General features: G+C 34.8%; 1 protein-coding gene across 4 annotated transcripts in view; it reads right to left on the bottom strand.

The window, feature by feature from the left end:
* Positions 1-13,342, bottom strand: part of TPR (translocated promoter region, nuclear basket protein) — an 85,189-nt gene that overhangs the window by 56,040 nt on the left and 15,807 nt on the right. For all 4 annotated transcript variants that reach the window (XM_042926059.1, XM_042926060.1, XM_042926061.1 and 1 more), the window contains 10 exons: positions 12,635-12,798; positions 11,850-11,983; positions 11,615-11,763; positions 10,440-10,602; positions 8,683-8,817; positions 8,066-8,206; positions 6,983-7,148; positions 5,826-5,992; positions 4,906-5,058; positions 4,321-4,437 (listed from right to left, as the gene is read on the bottom strand). In XM_042926059.1, the coding sequence (XP_042781993.1) occupies positions 4,321-4,437; positions 4,906-5,058; positions 5,826-5,992; positions 6,983-7,148; positions 8,066-8,206; positions 8,683-8,817; positions 10,440-10,602; positions 11,615-11,763; positions 11,850-11,983; positions 12,635-12,798 (1,489 nt within the window). The remainder of the gene's footprint in view (positions 1-4,320; positions 4,438-4,905; positions 5,059-5,825; positions 5,993-6,982; positions 7,149-8,065; positions 8,207-8,682; positions 8,818-10,439; positions 10,603-11,614; positions 11,764-11,849; positions 11,984-12,634; positions 12,799-13,342) is intronic.

Genomic DNA, 13,342 nt, shown 5'->3' with positions numbered 1-13,342 from the left:
TAGACCTATCTTAAGAAGAAAGAAAAATCCCAAAAATGCAACCTAACCTTATCCCTAAAGGAGCCAGAAGAAGAACAAATGAAGCCCAAAGCCAGAAGGGAAATTAATAAAGAGCAGAAATAAATGACAGAGAAACAAACAAACAAATATCAGAGCAGATCAATGAAACTAGGAGCTAGTTCTCTGAAAAAATTAGTAAAATTGATAAACCCTTAGCCAGACTTATCAAAAAGAGGACCCAAATAAAATCATGAATGAAAGAAATCACAACCAACACAATAGAAATACAAACAATTTTAAGAGATTATAAAAAATTATATGCCAACAAAATGGGCAACCTGGAAGAAATGGATAATTCCTAGAAAGATTAAATTCCCAAAAGTGAAACAGAAAGAAACAGAAAACCTGAACAGATTGATAACCAGCAAAGAAATTCAATCAGTAATAAAAAATCTCCCAATACAGAAAAGTCCAGGGCCAGATGGCTTCCCAGGGGAATTCTACCAAACATTTAAAGAGTTAATAACGGGGTGCCTGGGTGGCTCAGTTGGTTAAGTGTCTGACTTCGGCTTAGGTCACGATCTCATGTTTTGTAGGTTTGGGCCCGCGATGGGCTCTGTGCTGACACCTTGCTTGGAGCCTGGAGACTGCTTTGGATTCTGTGACTCCTTCTCTCTCTGCCCCTCCCCTGCTCACACTGTCTCTCTGACTCTCAAAAATACATAAATGTAAAAAAAAAATTTTTTTTAAAGAAGAGTTAATAATACCTATTCTTCTCAAACTGTCCCCAAAAATAGAAATGGAAGGAAAACTTCAAATCTCATTCTATGATGCCACCATTACCCTCTGATTCCAAAACCAGACAAAGACTTCACTAAAAAAGGCAAATACCCCTGATGAACATGGATGCAAAATTCTCAACAAAATACTAGCAAATCAAATCCAACAGTACATTAAAAGAATCATTCACTGTGATCAAATAGGATTTATTCCTGGGCTGCAGGGGTGGCTCAGCGTTCGCAAATCAATCAATGTGATACACACATTAATAAAAGGGTAAAAACCATATGCTCCTTTCAACAGATGCAGAAAAAGCATATGATGAAGTGTAACATCCATTCATGATAAAAACCCTCCACAAAGTAAGGACAGAGAGAACATACTTCAACGTAATAAAGGCCATATACAAAAACCACAGCTAATATCATCCTCAATGGGGAAAAACAGAGCTTTTCCTCTATGGTCAGGAACAAGACATGGATGTCCATTCTCACCACTGTTACTTAACATATAGTATTGGAAGTCCCAGCCACAGCAATCAGACAACAAAAAGAAATAAAAAGCATCCAAATTGGCAAGGAGTAAGTCAAACTTTCACTATTTGCAGATGACATGATACTTTATATAGAAAACCCAAAAGACTCCACCCAAAAATTGCTAGAACTGGTACACAAATTCAGTAAAGTTTCAGGATACAAAATCAATGTACAGAAATCTGCTGTATTTTTACACACCAATAATGAAGCAACAGAAAGAGCAATCAAGGAATCATTCTCATTTACAACTATACCAAAAATCTTGAGATATCTAGTAATAAGCCTAACCAAAGAGGTAAAAGATCTGTACTGTGAAAACAAGATAATCACACAACACTGATGAAAGAAACAGAAGTCAACAAAAAGAAAAAACATTCCACACTCACGGATTAGAAAACCAAATATTGTTAAAAAGTCTATACTATCCAAAGTAACCTATCCATTTAATGCAATCCCTATCAAAATACCAGCAGCATTTTTCACAGATCTAGAACAAATAACCCCAAAATTTGTATGGAACTAAAAAAGACCCCAAACAGCCAAGGCAATCTTGAAAAAGAAAAGCAAAGCTGGAGGCATCACGTTTCTGGATTTCAAGCTATAGTCATCAAGACATAATGGTACTGGCACAAAAACAGACACATAGGTCAACAGAACTGAATAAAACCCAGACGTATGTAAGACAGAATATCCTAAGGAAAAAAGTCTCTTCAACAAATGGTGTTGGGAAAACTGGACAGCAACACGCAAAAGAATGAAACTGGACCATTTTCTTAATGCCAAACACAAAAATAAACTGGATAAAAGGCCTAAATGTGAGACCAGAAACCATCAAAATCCTAGAGGAACAGGCAGGAACCTCTTCTGACATTGGCTGTAGCAATTTCTTACTAGATATGTCTCCTGAGGCAAAGGAGACAGAAACAAAAATAAACTTTTCAGATTTCATCAAAATACAAAGCTGCACGATGAAGTAAACAATAAACAAAACTAAAAGGTAACCTACAAAATGAGAGAAGATACTTGCAAAGAACGTATCTGATAAAGTGTTAGTATCCAAAACATATAAAGAACAAACTCAACATCCAAAAAAACCAAATAATCCAGTGAAGAAATGGGCATGAATTGACACTTTCCAAAGAAGACAGCCAGATGGCTAACAGACATATGAAAAGATGCTCAATGTCACCCGTCATCAAGGAAATACAAATCAAAACTACAATGATGGGGAGCCTGGGTCGCTCAGTAGGTTAAGTGCTTGATTTCAGCTTTGGTCCAGATTTCACAGTCCTGAGATTGACCCCTGCCGTCCAGCTTTGTCCTGGGTGTGGAGCCTGCTTAGGATTCTCTCTCTTCCCCAATGCCCCTCTCCCTGGCTTGCGTGCTCTCTCTCGCTCTCAAAAACAAAACAAAACAAAACAAAACAAAACAAAACAAAACAAAACAAAACACCCCAATCTACAATGAGCTATCACCTCACACCAGTCAGAATGGCTAGAATTAACACCATAGGAAACAACAGGTGTTGGCGAGGATGAGGAGAAAGGGGAACCCTTTTACACTGCTGATGGAAAAGTACAACCATTCTGCCATTCTGGAAAAATGTACAGGTTCCTTAAAAGTTAAAAAAGAACAACCCTATGACCTAGTAATTACACCACTACAAGATATTTATAAATACCTTTTGTATCTACAGATATAAAAATACTGATCTGAAGGGACACATACACCCCAATATTTATAGCAGCATTTTCAATGATAGCCAAATTACGGAAAGGGCCCAAATGTCCATTGACTGATGAATGGATAAAGAAAAGGTGGTGTGCGTATGCGCGCGTGCGTGGTGGAGTATTAACCACAAAAAAGAATGAAGTCTTGCCATTTGCAATGATGTGGGTGGAGCTAGAAATTATCATGCGAAGTGAAATAGTCAGAAGAAGACAGATACCATATGATTTCACTCATATGTGGAATTTAAGAATCATACCATAAGAATTTGGAATCATACCATATGATACCATATGATTTCACTCATATGTGGAATTTAAGAAACAAAACAAATGAACACAGGAGGCAAAAAAGGAGGAAAACCAAGAAACAGACTCTTAACTATAGGGAATAAACTGAGGGTTGATGGAAGGAGGTAGGGGTGGGGGATGGGCTAGATGGGTAATGCTCTAAAGAGAGCACTTGTTGGGATGAGCACTGGGTGTTGTATGTAAGTGACGAATCACTAAATTCTACACCTGAAATTAATATTACACTATATGTTAATAATTGAATTTAAATAAAAATTTGGAGAAAAAACAACCACCATAACAAAAAAAAACTCAAAACAAGGAAGAAATATGAAAGAACTGTTCAAAATGAAACTTATGAAGATGATACAACAATTTGCAACACGCTTTATAAAATAAAAGCTAAGAACAACTCCGATATGTAACATACATGTGCATACACATACATAAACACAAACTTAAAGTAAACAAAAGGAAATAAGAATAATTTATTTGAATATTGAATTATTGATACATTCTTTTATTTTAATTTGCAATGTTACACTGTTTGGCAATAAGCCAAGGATAATTTTTGTCTAATTTACCTTTGAAGTATTTTCCCCTGTATTCCACTTCTGAAGTAATCTTCATACATGTATGTACCATAATATATATAAGCAATAAAGAACTGTAATCAAATGACTATTCATATACCACTCAAAGATGAGAACATTACACGTCTTCCCATTCTATTTCAGTTTTACTATTACTCGTACTTTTATATTTTTCCCCATTTGTCAAGATTGCTTTGTTAATGGTTATTGCACTATTTGCTTTTAGTCTTCACATACACTTTTCAGCTGATCTTAGTGCAAGTTCCACAATGGTGAAAATAACTGTGTTTCTGTATGGTTTACCAATCCTCAAGATGCAGTAAGATACTCCAAGAACTGCTCCCTAGGATCAAACCTCATTTCTCAATAACTGGCTACATGATCAACACTTACTTGTTCCTGACAGTCACGTCTGGCTTGCTGTTCATTACTCAAAGCTGTGCTTGCTCTCTGAAGAGCTTCTTGTACTTCATTCTGAACGCTGTTAAGTGTTTTCTTTAACTCAGATAACTAAATCAGAAGAACATTAAAACCAGGGTTAACTGCAAGACAATTATTGTAATAATTAATAAAATAACCAGGGTTATTTTAAAGACAAATTTTTAAAATCCTACTGGCCCAAACAGACTTACTAAATTTAAAAGATAACTTGAGGTAATACTGCACAAATTTCACAAGCTTATGTTCACTCCTTACTAACATCTGCAAAAGTTAATGCTCAGGCAGAGAGGCTTGTAAAAAACAGCACTGACATCTACTACCATAAAGTAGTCTAGAATACTCAAAAGGAAACACATACGGACCTACAAAGCAGTGTAAAACATACAACTAAAATTGTTAAATATGTGTCCATTCAGTATCAGTTGAAATGAACTGGATGGTAACTAATAAGCTACTTAATTCAAATCCTTACACACACACACACACACACACACACACACACACACAAAGACTGATATGGCTAATAATCTAATTTACCTGTTGTTCCATACTTTCTATGGCTTTTCTCTTATCATCCTGAAGTTCCTGTTTTTCCTTCTCTACTTCCATCAACTTCTTTTCCAACTGTGTCTGAAACTCAGCTGACTCTTTTAAACGAACTTCAATATTCTTACGTACTTCTTCTGTCACCTTTACCACCATCCAGGTAATAGAATACAAAAATTATACACATCTAAAATTATACAATTAGTTTCTCTAAATCTAAACTTCACAAGTACTAAAATTAACATTTGTTTTGTATTAAAAAAAAAAATCTATCAGGGTGCCTGGTGGCTCAGTCAGTTAAGCATCCGACTTCAGCTCAGGTCATGATCTCACAGTTCATGGGTTCGAGCCCCATGTCAGGCTCTGTGCTGACAGCTTGGAGCCTGGAGCCTGCTTCTGATTCTGTGTCTCCCTCTCTCTGCCCCTCCTTGCTCTCTCTCTCTCTTTCTTCTCTCTCAAAAATAAATAAACATTAAAAAAAAAAAACTTAAAAAAAATATCTATCAATGCTAATCAGTTTTGAATTTTGTGTGTTTTATCTGGCTTATCAGACTGAAGTACTTTTTAGATTTAAAAGGTAAACACAATGATATCCGTCAAACTCATATTTACTATAGTACTTACACACAGCAGGCTTTTATTTAAAAAAAAAAAAGTTAAGAGGCATCTGGGTGGCTCAGTTGGTTAAGTGTTCAACTTGGGCTCAGGTCATGATCTCATGGTTTGTGAGTTCGAGCTCCATGTTGGGCTCTGTGCTGACAGCTCAGGGCCTGGAGCCTGCTTCAGATTCTGTGTCTCCCCTCCGCCTCTCTCTCCCTTCCCTGCTCATACTCTTATCTCCCTCTCAAAAATAAATAAACATTAAAAAAAAAAAAAAAGTGCATTCAAATTAAATTTAAAATTGAATATACCTGTTTTTCCTTGTTAAGAGATTCTTCTAAACTAGTAACCATTGCTCGATACTGTTCCACATTACTAGTACTTGTTTTGAGTCTCTCCTTCAAATCATTCACCTGCTCTTCCGCTTGCCTTAGCTGACTCAGAAGATCATCCACATCTTCTTTGTTGTTAGGCTGACCTAAAAGATTTAAGAGCTCTCTTAAAACTAACATTTTAAATGGCTGTTATCAGAGAGTTTGTGAAATTAGGATTAAGGCTCAAATGTAAAAGTACTTATCTTGAAAGTATATTTCAACACACACTAAATACCAAAATAAAAACAGGTATTTCTCCAGAATATTATTTCTTCTTCAAAAAATCAAATATTTGAAATCTGCCATTACAAATATTACAATGAAGATATTTAAAAGAGAAGAATAAACATTTGAGCTAAATTGAGAAAGCTACTTGAAGATATTACCAGGTTACTTATTTACTTTTTTAACATTGTTTACTCTAAAACACTAAATCTTAAATTATTTAGTCCAATTTTCATTCTAAAATCCATGGAAAAGGAAAAAACTACAGATTAAAAAGGATGTTTTCTTATCATGTGATGTATCAATATGGACTATTATTGGATAATTACACATCCACTTATGTATCATATATTTACACATGTACATATATTATGTTTTTCTTAAGACTACCTGGACCAAAGGCTTTGCATTTGAAATGGTACATTCACAAAAAGCAGCAAAATCTAATGAAACAAATCTTTTACCTAAGGCTATCAATGAGCAATGATTATGAATACTACTCTAAAAGAGACCAAACAAATGAATTATTTCTGCAAGTGACCCTTATTACAGATTCAACACGGGAGAGTTAAAGATTTAAGTATTAATCCTCCTCAAAAGAAACATTTTACAAGTAACAATAAATGGTTTCAACAACTGGAAAACTGGTCAGGTGCCATGCAGAACTATTTCCAGTCTTCTGAGTCTGCAAATTTATTAATTTAAGCCTAAAACAGCTTTTCTATATGAAGAGTAAAAGGTTGTTTTTTTTTTTTTTTTTCCCTCTTTTGCTATTATCCAAAAAGAACATAGGTTATTTATTTACAGGGTATGTTATGAGCCTAAAAAAGTACTTTGTTATCACTTTACTTATTTATTAGTGTATTTACCTTTGCCAGTTCTCTGTGAGGACTGAGAAGCAAGCTGAACTTCCATATTACTGAGGTGCTGTTTTAATGTAGCAATTTCCTTTTGAGCATTTTTTAATAGTTCTTTTGTGTTGTGATGAAGATTTGTCTCAGTATCCAGTTGTCTTTTTGTATCCAAAAGTTGAACCTAAGAAGAAAAGATACATTAACCCTACAAACACTATCTTTCAGGTAAGCAACTAGAGGTTCACTTTATCATTTTAAAACACTTTAAACTCTGGCCAAGATAGAGTAACAGAAATCAGATACATCCTCCCATCTGAAATAACTGAAAAAAAGAACTGTGATACCTGAGACAGGAAACAAAAGAAGCCCTGTAATTTTCCTAGCTTCCTGTGTGTTCAGGCTTTGACAGAGGGAAAGGGAAATAAGGCAGAAGCAAGCAGACTCCTTGAACTAAGAACACATTACTGAGAGTACAGGAAGACTAAATTAGTTCCTAATTCCTAAGATAGACTATCACAGAGAGCTGCACTGATAGAGTACCCAAGAGATTTGCAGAGGATCCTTGTTGAATATTCAACAAAATAGTCATCAGTACATACATGTGAAATTACCCCAGACAGGCTTAAGAATCATCCAAAGAGACTGAGTGAAGAGTGTCTGGTGTTCACAGAGAGTCAGGAATAATGCCAATTACCAGCAGCCAGAATGAAAAAACTCATAATTCACTGGACACTGGGACTAGTATACAGGAAAATCTTGTCTCAATAGTGGGGAATAATTAGTTACAGACTGAGCACTGCTTTGGACCTGCCTAAAAAATCATAAAAAGCAACACTCAAGAGAATCAAATTATTTTCAATTGCTGCATTCCAGAAAAAAACACGGGATTTATAGGAATATAAAAATATCCAGCACCCAATAGGATAAAACTCACAATATATAGCACCCAACCAAAAATTATTAGGCACACAAGGAGGCAAGGAAAACTAACAGCTTCTTCAAAACCATGCTTCAACAGGAAATGGCAGTGTACCTACATACCAGCTTCATTTCCAGAAATAAACAATCTATAGAAATTCATAACACTAACAGACTCACATCTAGATTTCTAGTAAGTGTATGCCTTTGTTCCACCTCATTTTCCAACTTCTTCTTTAGATGAGATATCTCATGTTCCAGTTTTTCTATCTGGCCACTAAGCCTTTGTTTGGTTTCCGTTTCAGATCGCTCTAATATTCCCTAAGGTAAAAAAAGATTTTTTGGTTATGCTTAAGAAAGAAATTAAAAAAGTAATACAGAGAAAATGAAAGGCTATAGAGCATTACAACCCATTTCTACATGAAGAAATTAAAATCTAGAACATTTACCAAAAAAATCTTCTCACATTTTTCGTATTAAAATATCTACTTAATAAAGGAAAAGAGACATATTGCAATAGTCATTCAGACCTCCTGAAGTTTTAAAATAAAAAATAAAAACAAAAATTTAATCTTGTAAACAACTCAACTGCACAGGACTCTGTAAATATAGATTTGAGGGTGAAAACTGCTAAATGCATGGTTTCAATCAGTTCTCTTTCAAGGTTTTATTTATATAATGCATGACAAAAGTGACAGAAAAATGTTCTAATTAAGAACCTGAGAGGATGCAATGTTAAAACTACTTATTTAACTAGAACATTTTTTTCTACAGGTTTTTTTTTTTTTTTTGGTTACCTGAATTGTTTGCAGGTTAGTCAGCAGCAAGTTTTGCCCTCTTTGTTCGGCTAACAAAGACTCTCTTTGTTGAGAAAGGCGGACTTCGGACAATTTAAGCATCTCCTTTTCCTTTTTCAAGTTTTCTGCTCTTACCTTGAGGCAAATACAAGTAAAAGAAAAAATTTAAAAGATCCCTCATTGTTATTTCTTTTTTTTTAAACGTTTATTTATTTTTGAGACAGAGAGAGACAGAGCATGAACAGGGGAGGGTCAGAGAGAGGGAGACAGAATCTGAAACAGGCTCCAGGCTCTGAGCTGTCAGCACAGAGTCTGACGCGGGGCTTGAACCCACGGACCGTGAGATCATGACCCGAGCCGAAGTTGGCTGCTCAACCGACTGAGCCACTCAGGCACCCCCCTCATTGTTATTTCTTAATGCTAATTAGAGACGAGGACATTTCTTCATTACATAAGAATTTATAACTCTTAATTTTCAGGTGTTAAAATATGAAGCAAAAATTATGGGAATATCAATAGACCAAAGGAAAAAAATCTTGCAATTACCACAAATACTTAATGATTTCTCTGCTCTTAACAAATCAGACTTTGAAACAGCCAACAAAAAAACCTAAAACATCAGAGTAAAACAAAAGTGCAAAATTTTGCTACATTCATACCTATATATTATTAAATTATGCAAGTTTTAGAACCAAAGCTTGGTTTCTAAGTATCTGGTTTGAGAATGATGACGGATTTATTTCCATTTTTTCTGCCTCATGAAGAGTACACTCTGAGTCTCAGGAGATTTGGAAGGGTGCTCTGAAAACAAATATCCTCAAAGTATTCATAACTACACCATAAATCATAAATGAGCAATCATAAAACTTACTCTCCCAGTTTGAAAAAATGATGCTGTCCATTCCCCACAAATGAGTGGAAACATATAAAAATGAAGGGATGTAGCCAACAGAATTAGAAAACCTAGGTATAAGTCCCAACCAACCCATCTCTCACGACTATCTCAAACAGGAAATCATTTAAGTTTTGAATCTGTTTCTCAACCGGTAAAATGGGGGACAAGTGCACCTAGCTCACAATGATCAGAAAGTTGTGAGACAACTTTACAGAACAGTAAAACATTAAATAGAAATTCATCATCAAGAATCCAGTATAGTTGAAAGTACTGCCAATTTCTAGTAGATATTTGTATTCATGTTGAAATTCAGAAATATAATTTATAAGATTTTTATATTTTTATCACAAATGAGCAAGAATGAATGAAATATTCATTTGTCTGTTACAGAAACAGTGATTTACAAATTTAGTATGAAATGGAAGACCTGTAAAGAAATCTTAGTCCAGAAAAGCAAATTTCTTTCCCCATTTAGTTTTGATAGAAACAATCACTAAACTGATGCACAACTAGGTATTTAGAAACTATGCTAATAAGGATTTGAAATCAGGGAGCCGGGATGTCAGTCAGTTGGGTGTGTGACTCTTGGTTTCAGCTTGAGTCATAATCTCAGTTTGTGGGTTCGAGCCCCATACGGGGCTCTATGCTGGCAGCATGGTGCCTGCTCGGGATTCTCTTTCTCCCTCTCTCTGCCCCTCCCCTGAGCGCACATGCACTCTCTTTCTAACAAATAAGTAGACTTGAAATCCATAAACCTCTCAAACACCTGTATCATATCAACCAGTGGAATCAAAGTAATAACTAAAAAACACATGCCAAATGCAATTTACAATGCAAATCAGATGAGGGAAATTGGTCTCACTTCTGCAACAGCCAGCTTTTCATTTGCTCCTCTCAAATCTTGCGTCATTGTATTGATAATCTGTTCCTGCTTTTGAGTTGTTGCAGTAAGTTTCTGATTTCTCTCATGTAGGGATGTTATTTCTCGACGATATCCTTCAACATTATCTTGTAACATTTCATAACTTATGTGAGAGAAAAGAATTCCATTAGCAACTGAAATACTGAATCCTAGCTTATTCCTTGAAGAACTTTACAACAGACTAATTTCACACGATTAACAATATGAAAAAAAGTACCTTGTGTAATAATGTAAAACCTTCAAGTCCAAATTTAACAGTTAAATTCAAATTCTAAGTAAACTTTAAGTTCTCATTTCATGCTGAATTAACTTTTTAAGCTAGATTTTGATTCTTTTTAAGCTAAGAATTTTGATCACATTCAAAATAGCACCAATATAATGTTGATACATGAAACACCCACCACGATACAGAATGCAATTTATTTATGCATGGTTAGAGTTTTGCAGATCCTTTTTTCCTCTATAATTCTTTCTATTATGTGCTTGAAAGCCTACAAATGGCTGGCTACAGTTATTAACATAGGGGAAAAAAGGTGCTTATATCTGGGGTATCAAACTGTTGGGACTGTATGGAGGAAACAACCTGCCATATGCTTACAAAAACCTAGTTTTATCATGCAGTATACAGAAATACATTTCATTCTAACTTACTAAACTAACAAGTATTTGATAGACCTACTAAAACTATAAAATGAGGTTTACTATTACTTTTATAAATGACCAAGAAAGTGAATTTTCTCAAAATTAACTGTCTAGTGCTTGCTTCTCTTCTACCTAGAAAAGGCTGAATGAAATTTGCTCACATTTTTCTCATCCTCTTATGCATTTATGAAATAATTTCGTCCTATAGAAACAGTAGATTGTTCAATCTCAGGAAGGAAAACCAGCAACATTCTTCACATCAATTTCAACTTATTAAAAAACTACCTGGCCTACTTAGGAAATGCCCAAGAGAATCATTAATCAATATTCAAAAATGAACCCCCACAGCCCTGGATTATAGTCCACAAATGAGTAAACTTTTGCAAACTAATCCTTGAACTGGATTCAACTGAATATTAAAGTTCAGACTATTTTTACTAAGACTATTAACTTATGAATAAAAGAAAACTTACCGTTTAGAAGCAAAATCTAGTTGTGTAGATATTTTGGTGTTTTGTGATCGCAAATCTGTAATTTGATCCTGAAGTTTCTCAAGCTGCTCATTTTGTATTTTTTCATTATCTGCCTTTTCTTTCTTGTAATTCTCAAAAATTTCCTGCAACTAAATATTGATGAAATTATTAAAAGATGACCACCTGTGTTCTCAAAGAATCTAACCAAGATAAAAGTGTCATGGTGTGTTCTTACCTGTTTAAGAGCAGCCTTTGCTTCTATAGCCTCTGCTGACTCAATTACAGGTACCGGAGCAGGAGTGGAAGCAGACTGTGATGTACTTGAACGTTTCGGAGTTGATGCAAGAGAAATATCATCTAAACTTGAAGCTTCAGAAATGTAAAAGTAATAATGTAACATCTTTTTGTACATATGGCATTGCCAAAATAAACAAGCTCCACTTATTTAAACGAAACAGTAAGATTACAGAGATTATGAAAGAAGGAATCTAATGAACAATCTACCATGATCACTTTCAGTTTCTGGTTAGAGACAATATTTGCAAATGAAATGGTGAAACAAGACATAACTAAAAGGTCATGGAGATGTAATGTATAGTATGGGAATATGGTCAGTGATAGTGAGTTAACTCTGTATGGTGACAGAAGGTAACTAGACTTATAGAATGTGGGAGTCATTTCATGTTGTATGCAAATGTCAAATCGTTATGAGGTACACCTGAAATTAATAGTATATTGTATGTCAACTATACTTAAAAATAAACAAATATAGTAATTCATGGATTCTAAGATGCACACTTGTCAACAATGGTCAGAATTTCTTCTTTCTTAGTCATACCTAAAATGATTATATGTTTTAGGATTGGTGATGTCATGATTGACCAATCACATATAGTAGATAAATTTGAAGCTACCATCAGTAAACACTGCTTATGTTGCAAAATCTATTCTATAATATACATTTAAAAAATATTTCCCAAAATTACTTGGAATTTTTTAGGATAATATGTAAAAACCTACCTTGTAAAGGAATGGCAACTCCTGTTGTTTGTGACAACAAAATACGGTACATATCACGCTGACGAACTATAGAATCAACAAGCTGCATTTGATGTTGTCGTGACTCCCGGAGTTGTTCTAATTCAGTGAGGGCATTCTCAAGTTTTAGCTGCAGCTCAGTGATTCTGTAGGAAAAGAAATCAGTCTATTTCACATGACTGAGATTGAGTTATAATATCTACTATAAATTCTACTGTATTTCAATAAACTATAAATTAATAAACATTTTACCATCTATCATTAAGCATAATGTTTTGTCTCTCTTATCTTTTCCTTCTTCTGCTGGTATTTTAAGAACCACTTTAAAAACCTCCACCATACAGGACTCAGGTACTCACCAATGTCACCTGAAAAATCTGTTTGCAAAAATCAAACCAATTCCACTCAGTCCAAATCTCAGTCTTGTTAGCCACTGCTCTTTCTCTGGCACCAAACACATTTTTGGAAAAAATTCGTTACTCTGCTTGAGTAATTCCTACATTACCTTCTCCATGAAGCCTGGTCTGTTTCCTTAAACCTAGGCTAGGTCCTCCACCTCTACACTCTCAAAGACAGACTTCTAGCCATTACAGAACTGAACACACGGGACTAAAATTATCCTACTTATTTATATACCTTATTCTATCTTACCATCAATCTCATCCACAAATTGAGATCCCTAAGAGTAAA

The sequence above is a fragment of the Panthera leo genome, chromosome F3, assembly GCF_018350215.1.
Source record: "Panthera leo isolate Ple1 chromosome F3, P.leo_Ple1_pat1.1, whole genome shotgun sequence".
NCBI classification, from domain to species: domain Eukaryota; kingdom Metazoa; phylum Chordata; class Mammalia; order Carnivora; family Felidae; genus Panthera; species Panthera leo.
This window is presented reverse-complemented; position numbering and strand designations above follow the sequence as displayed.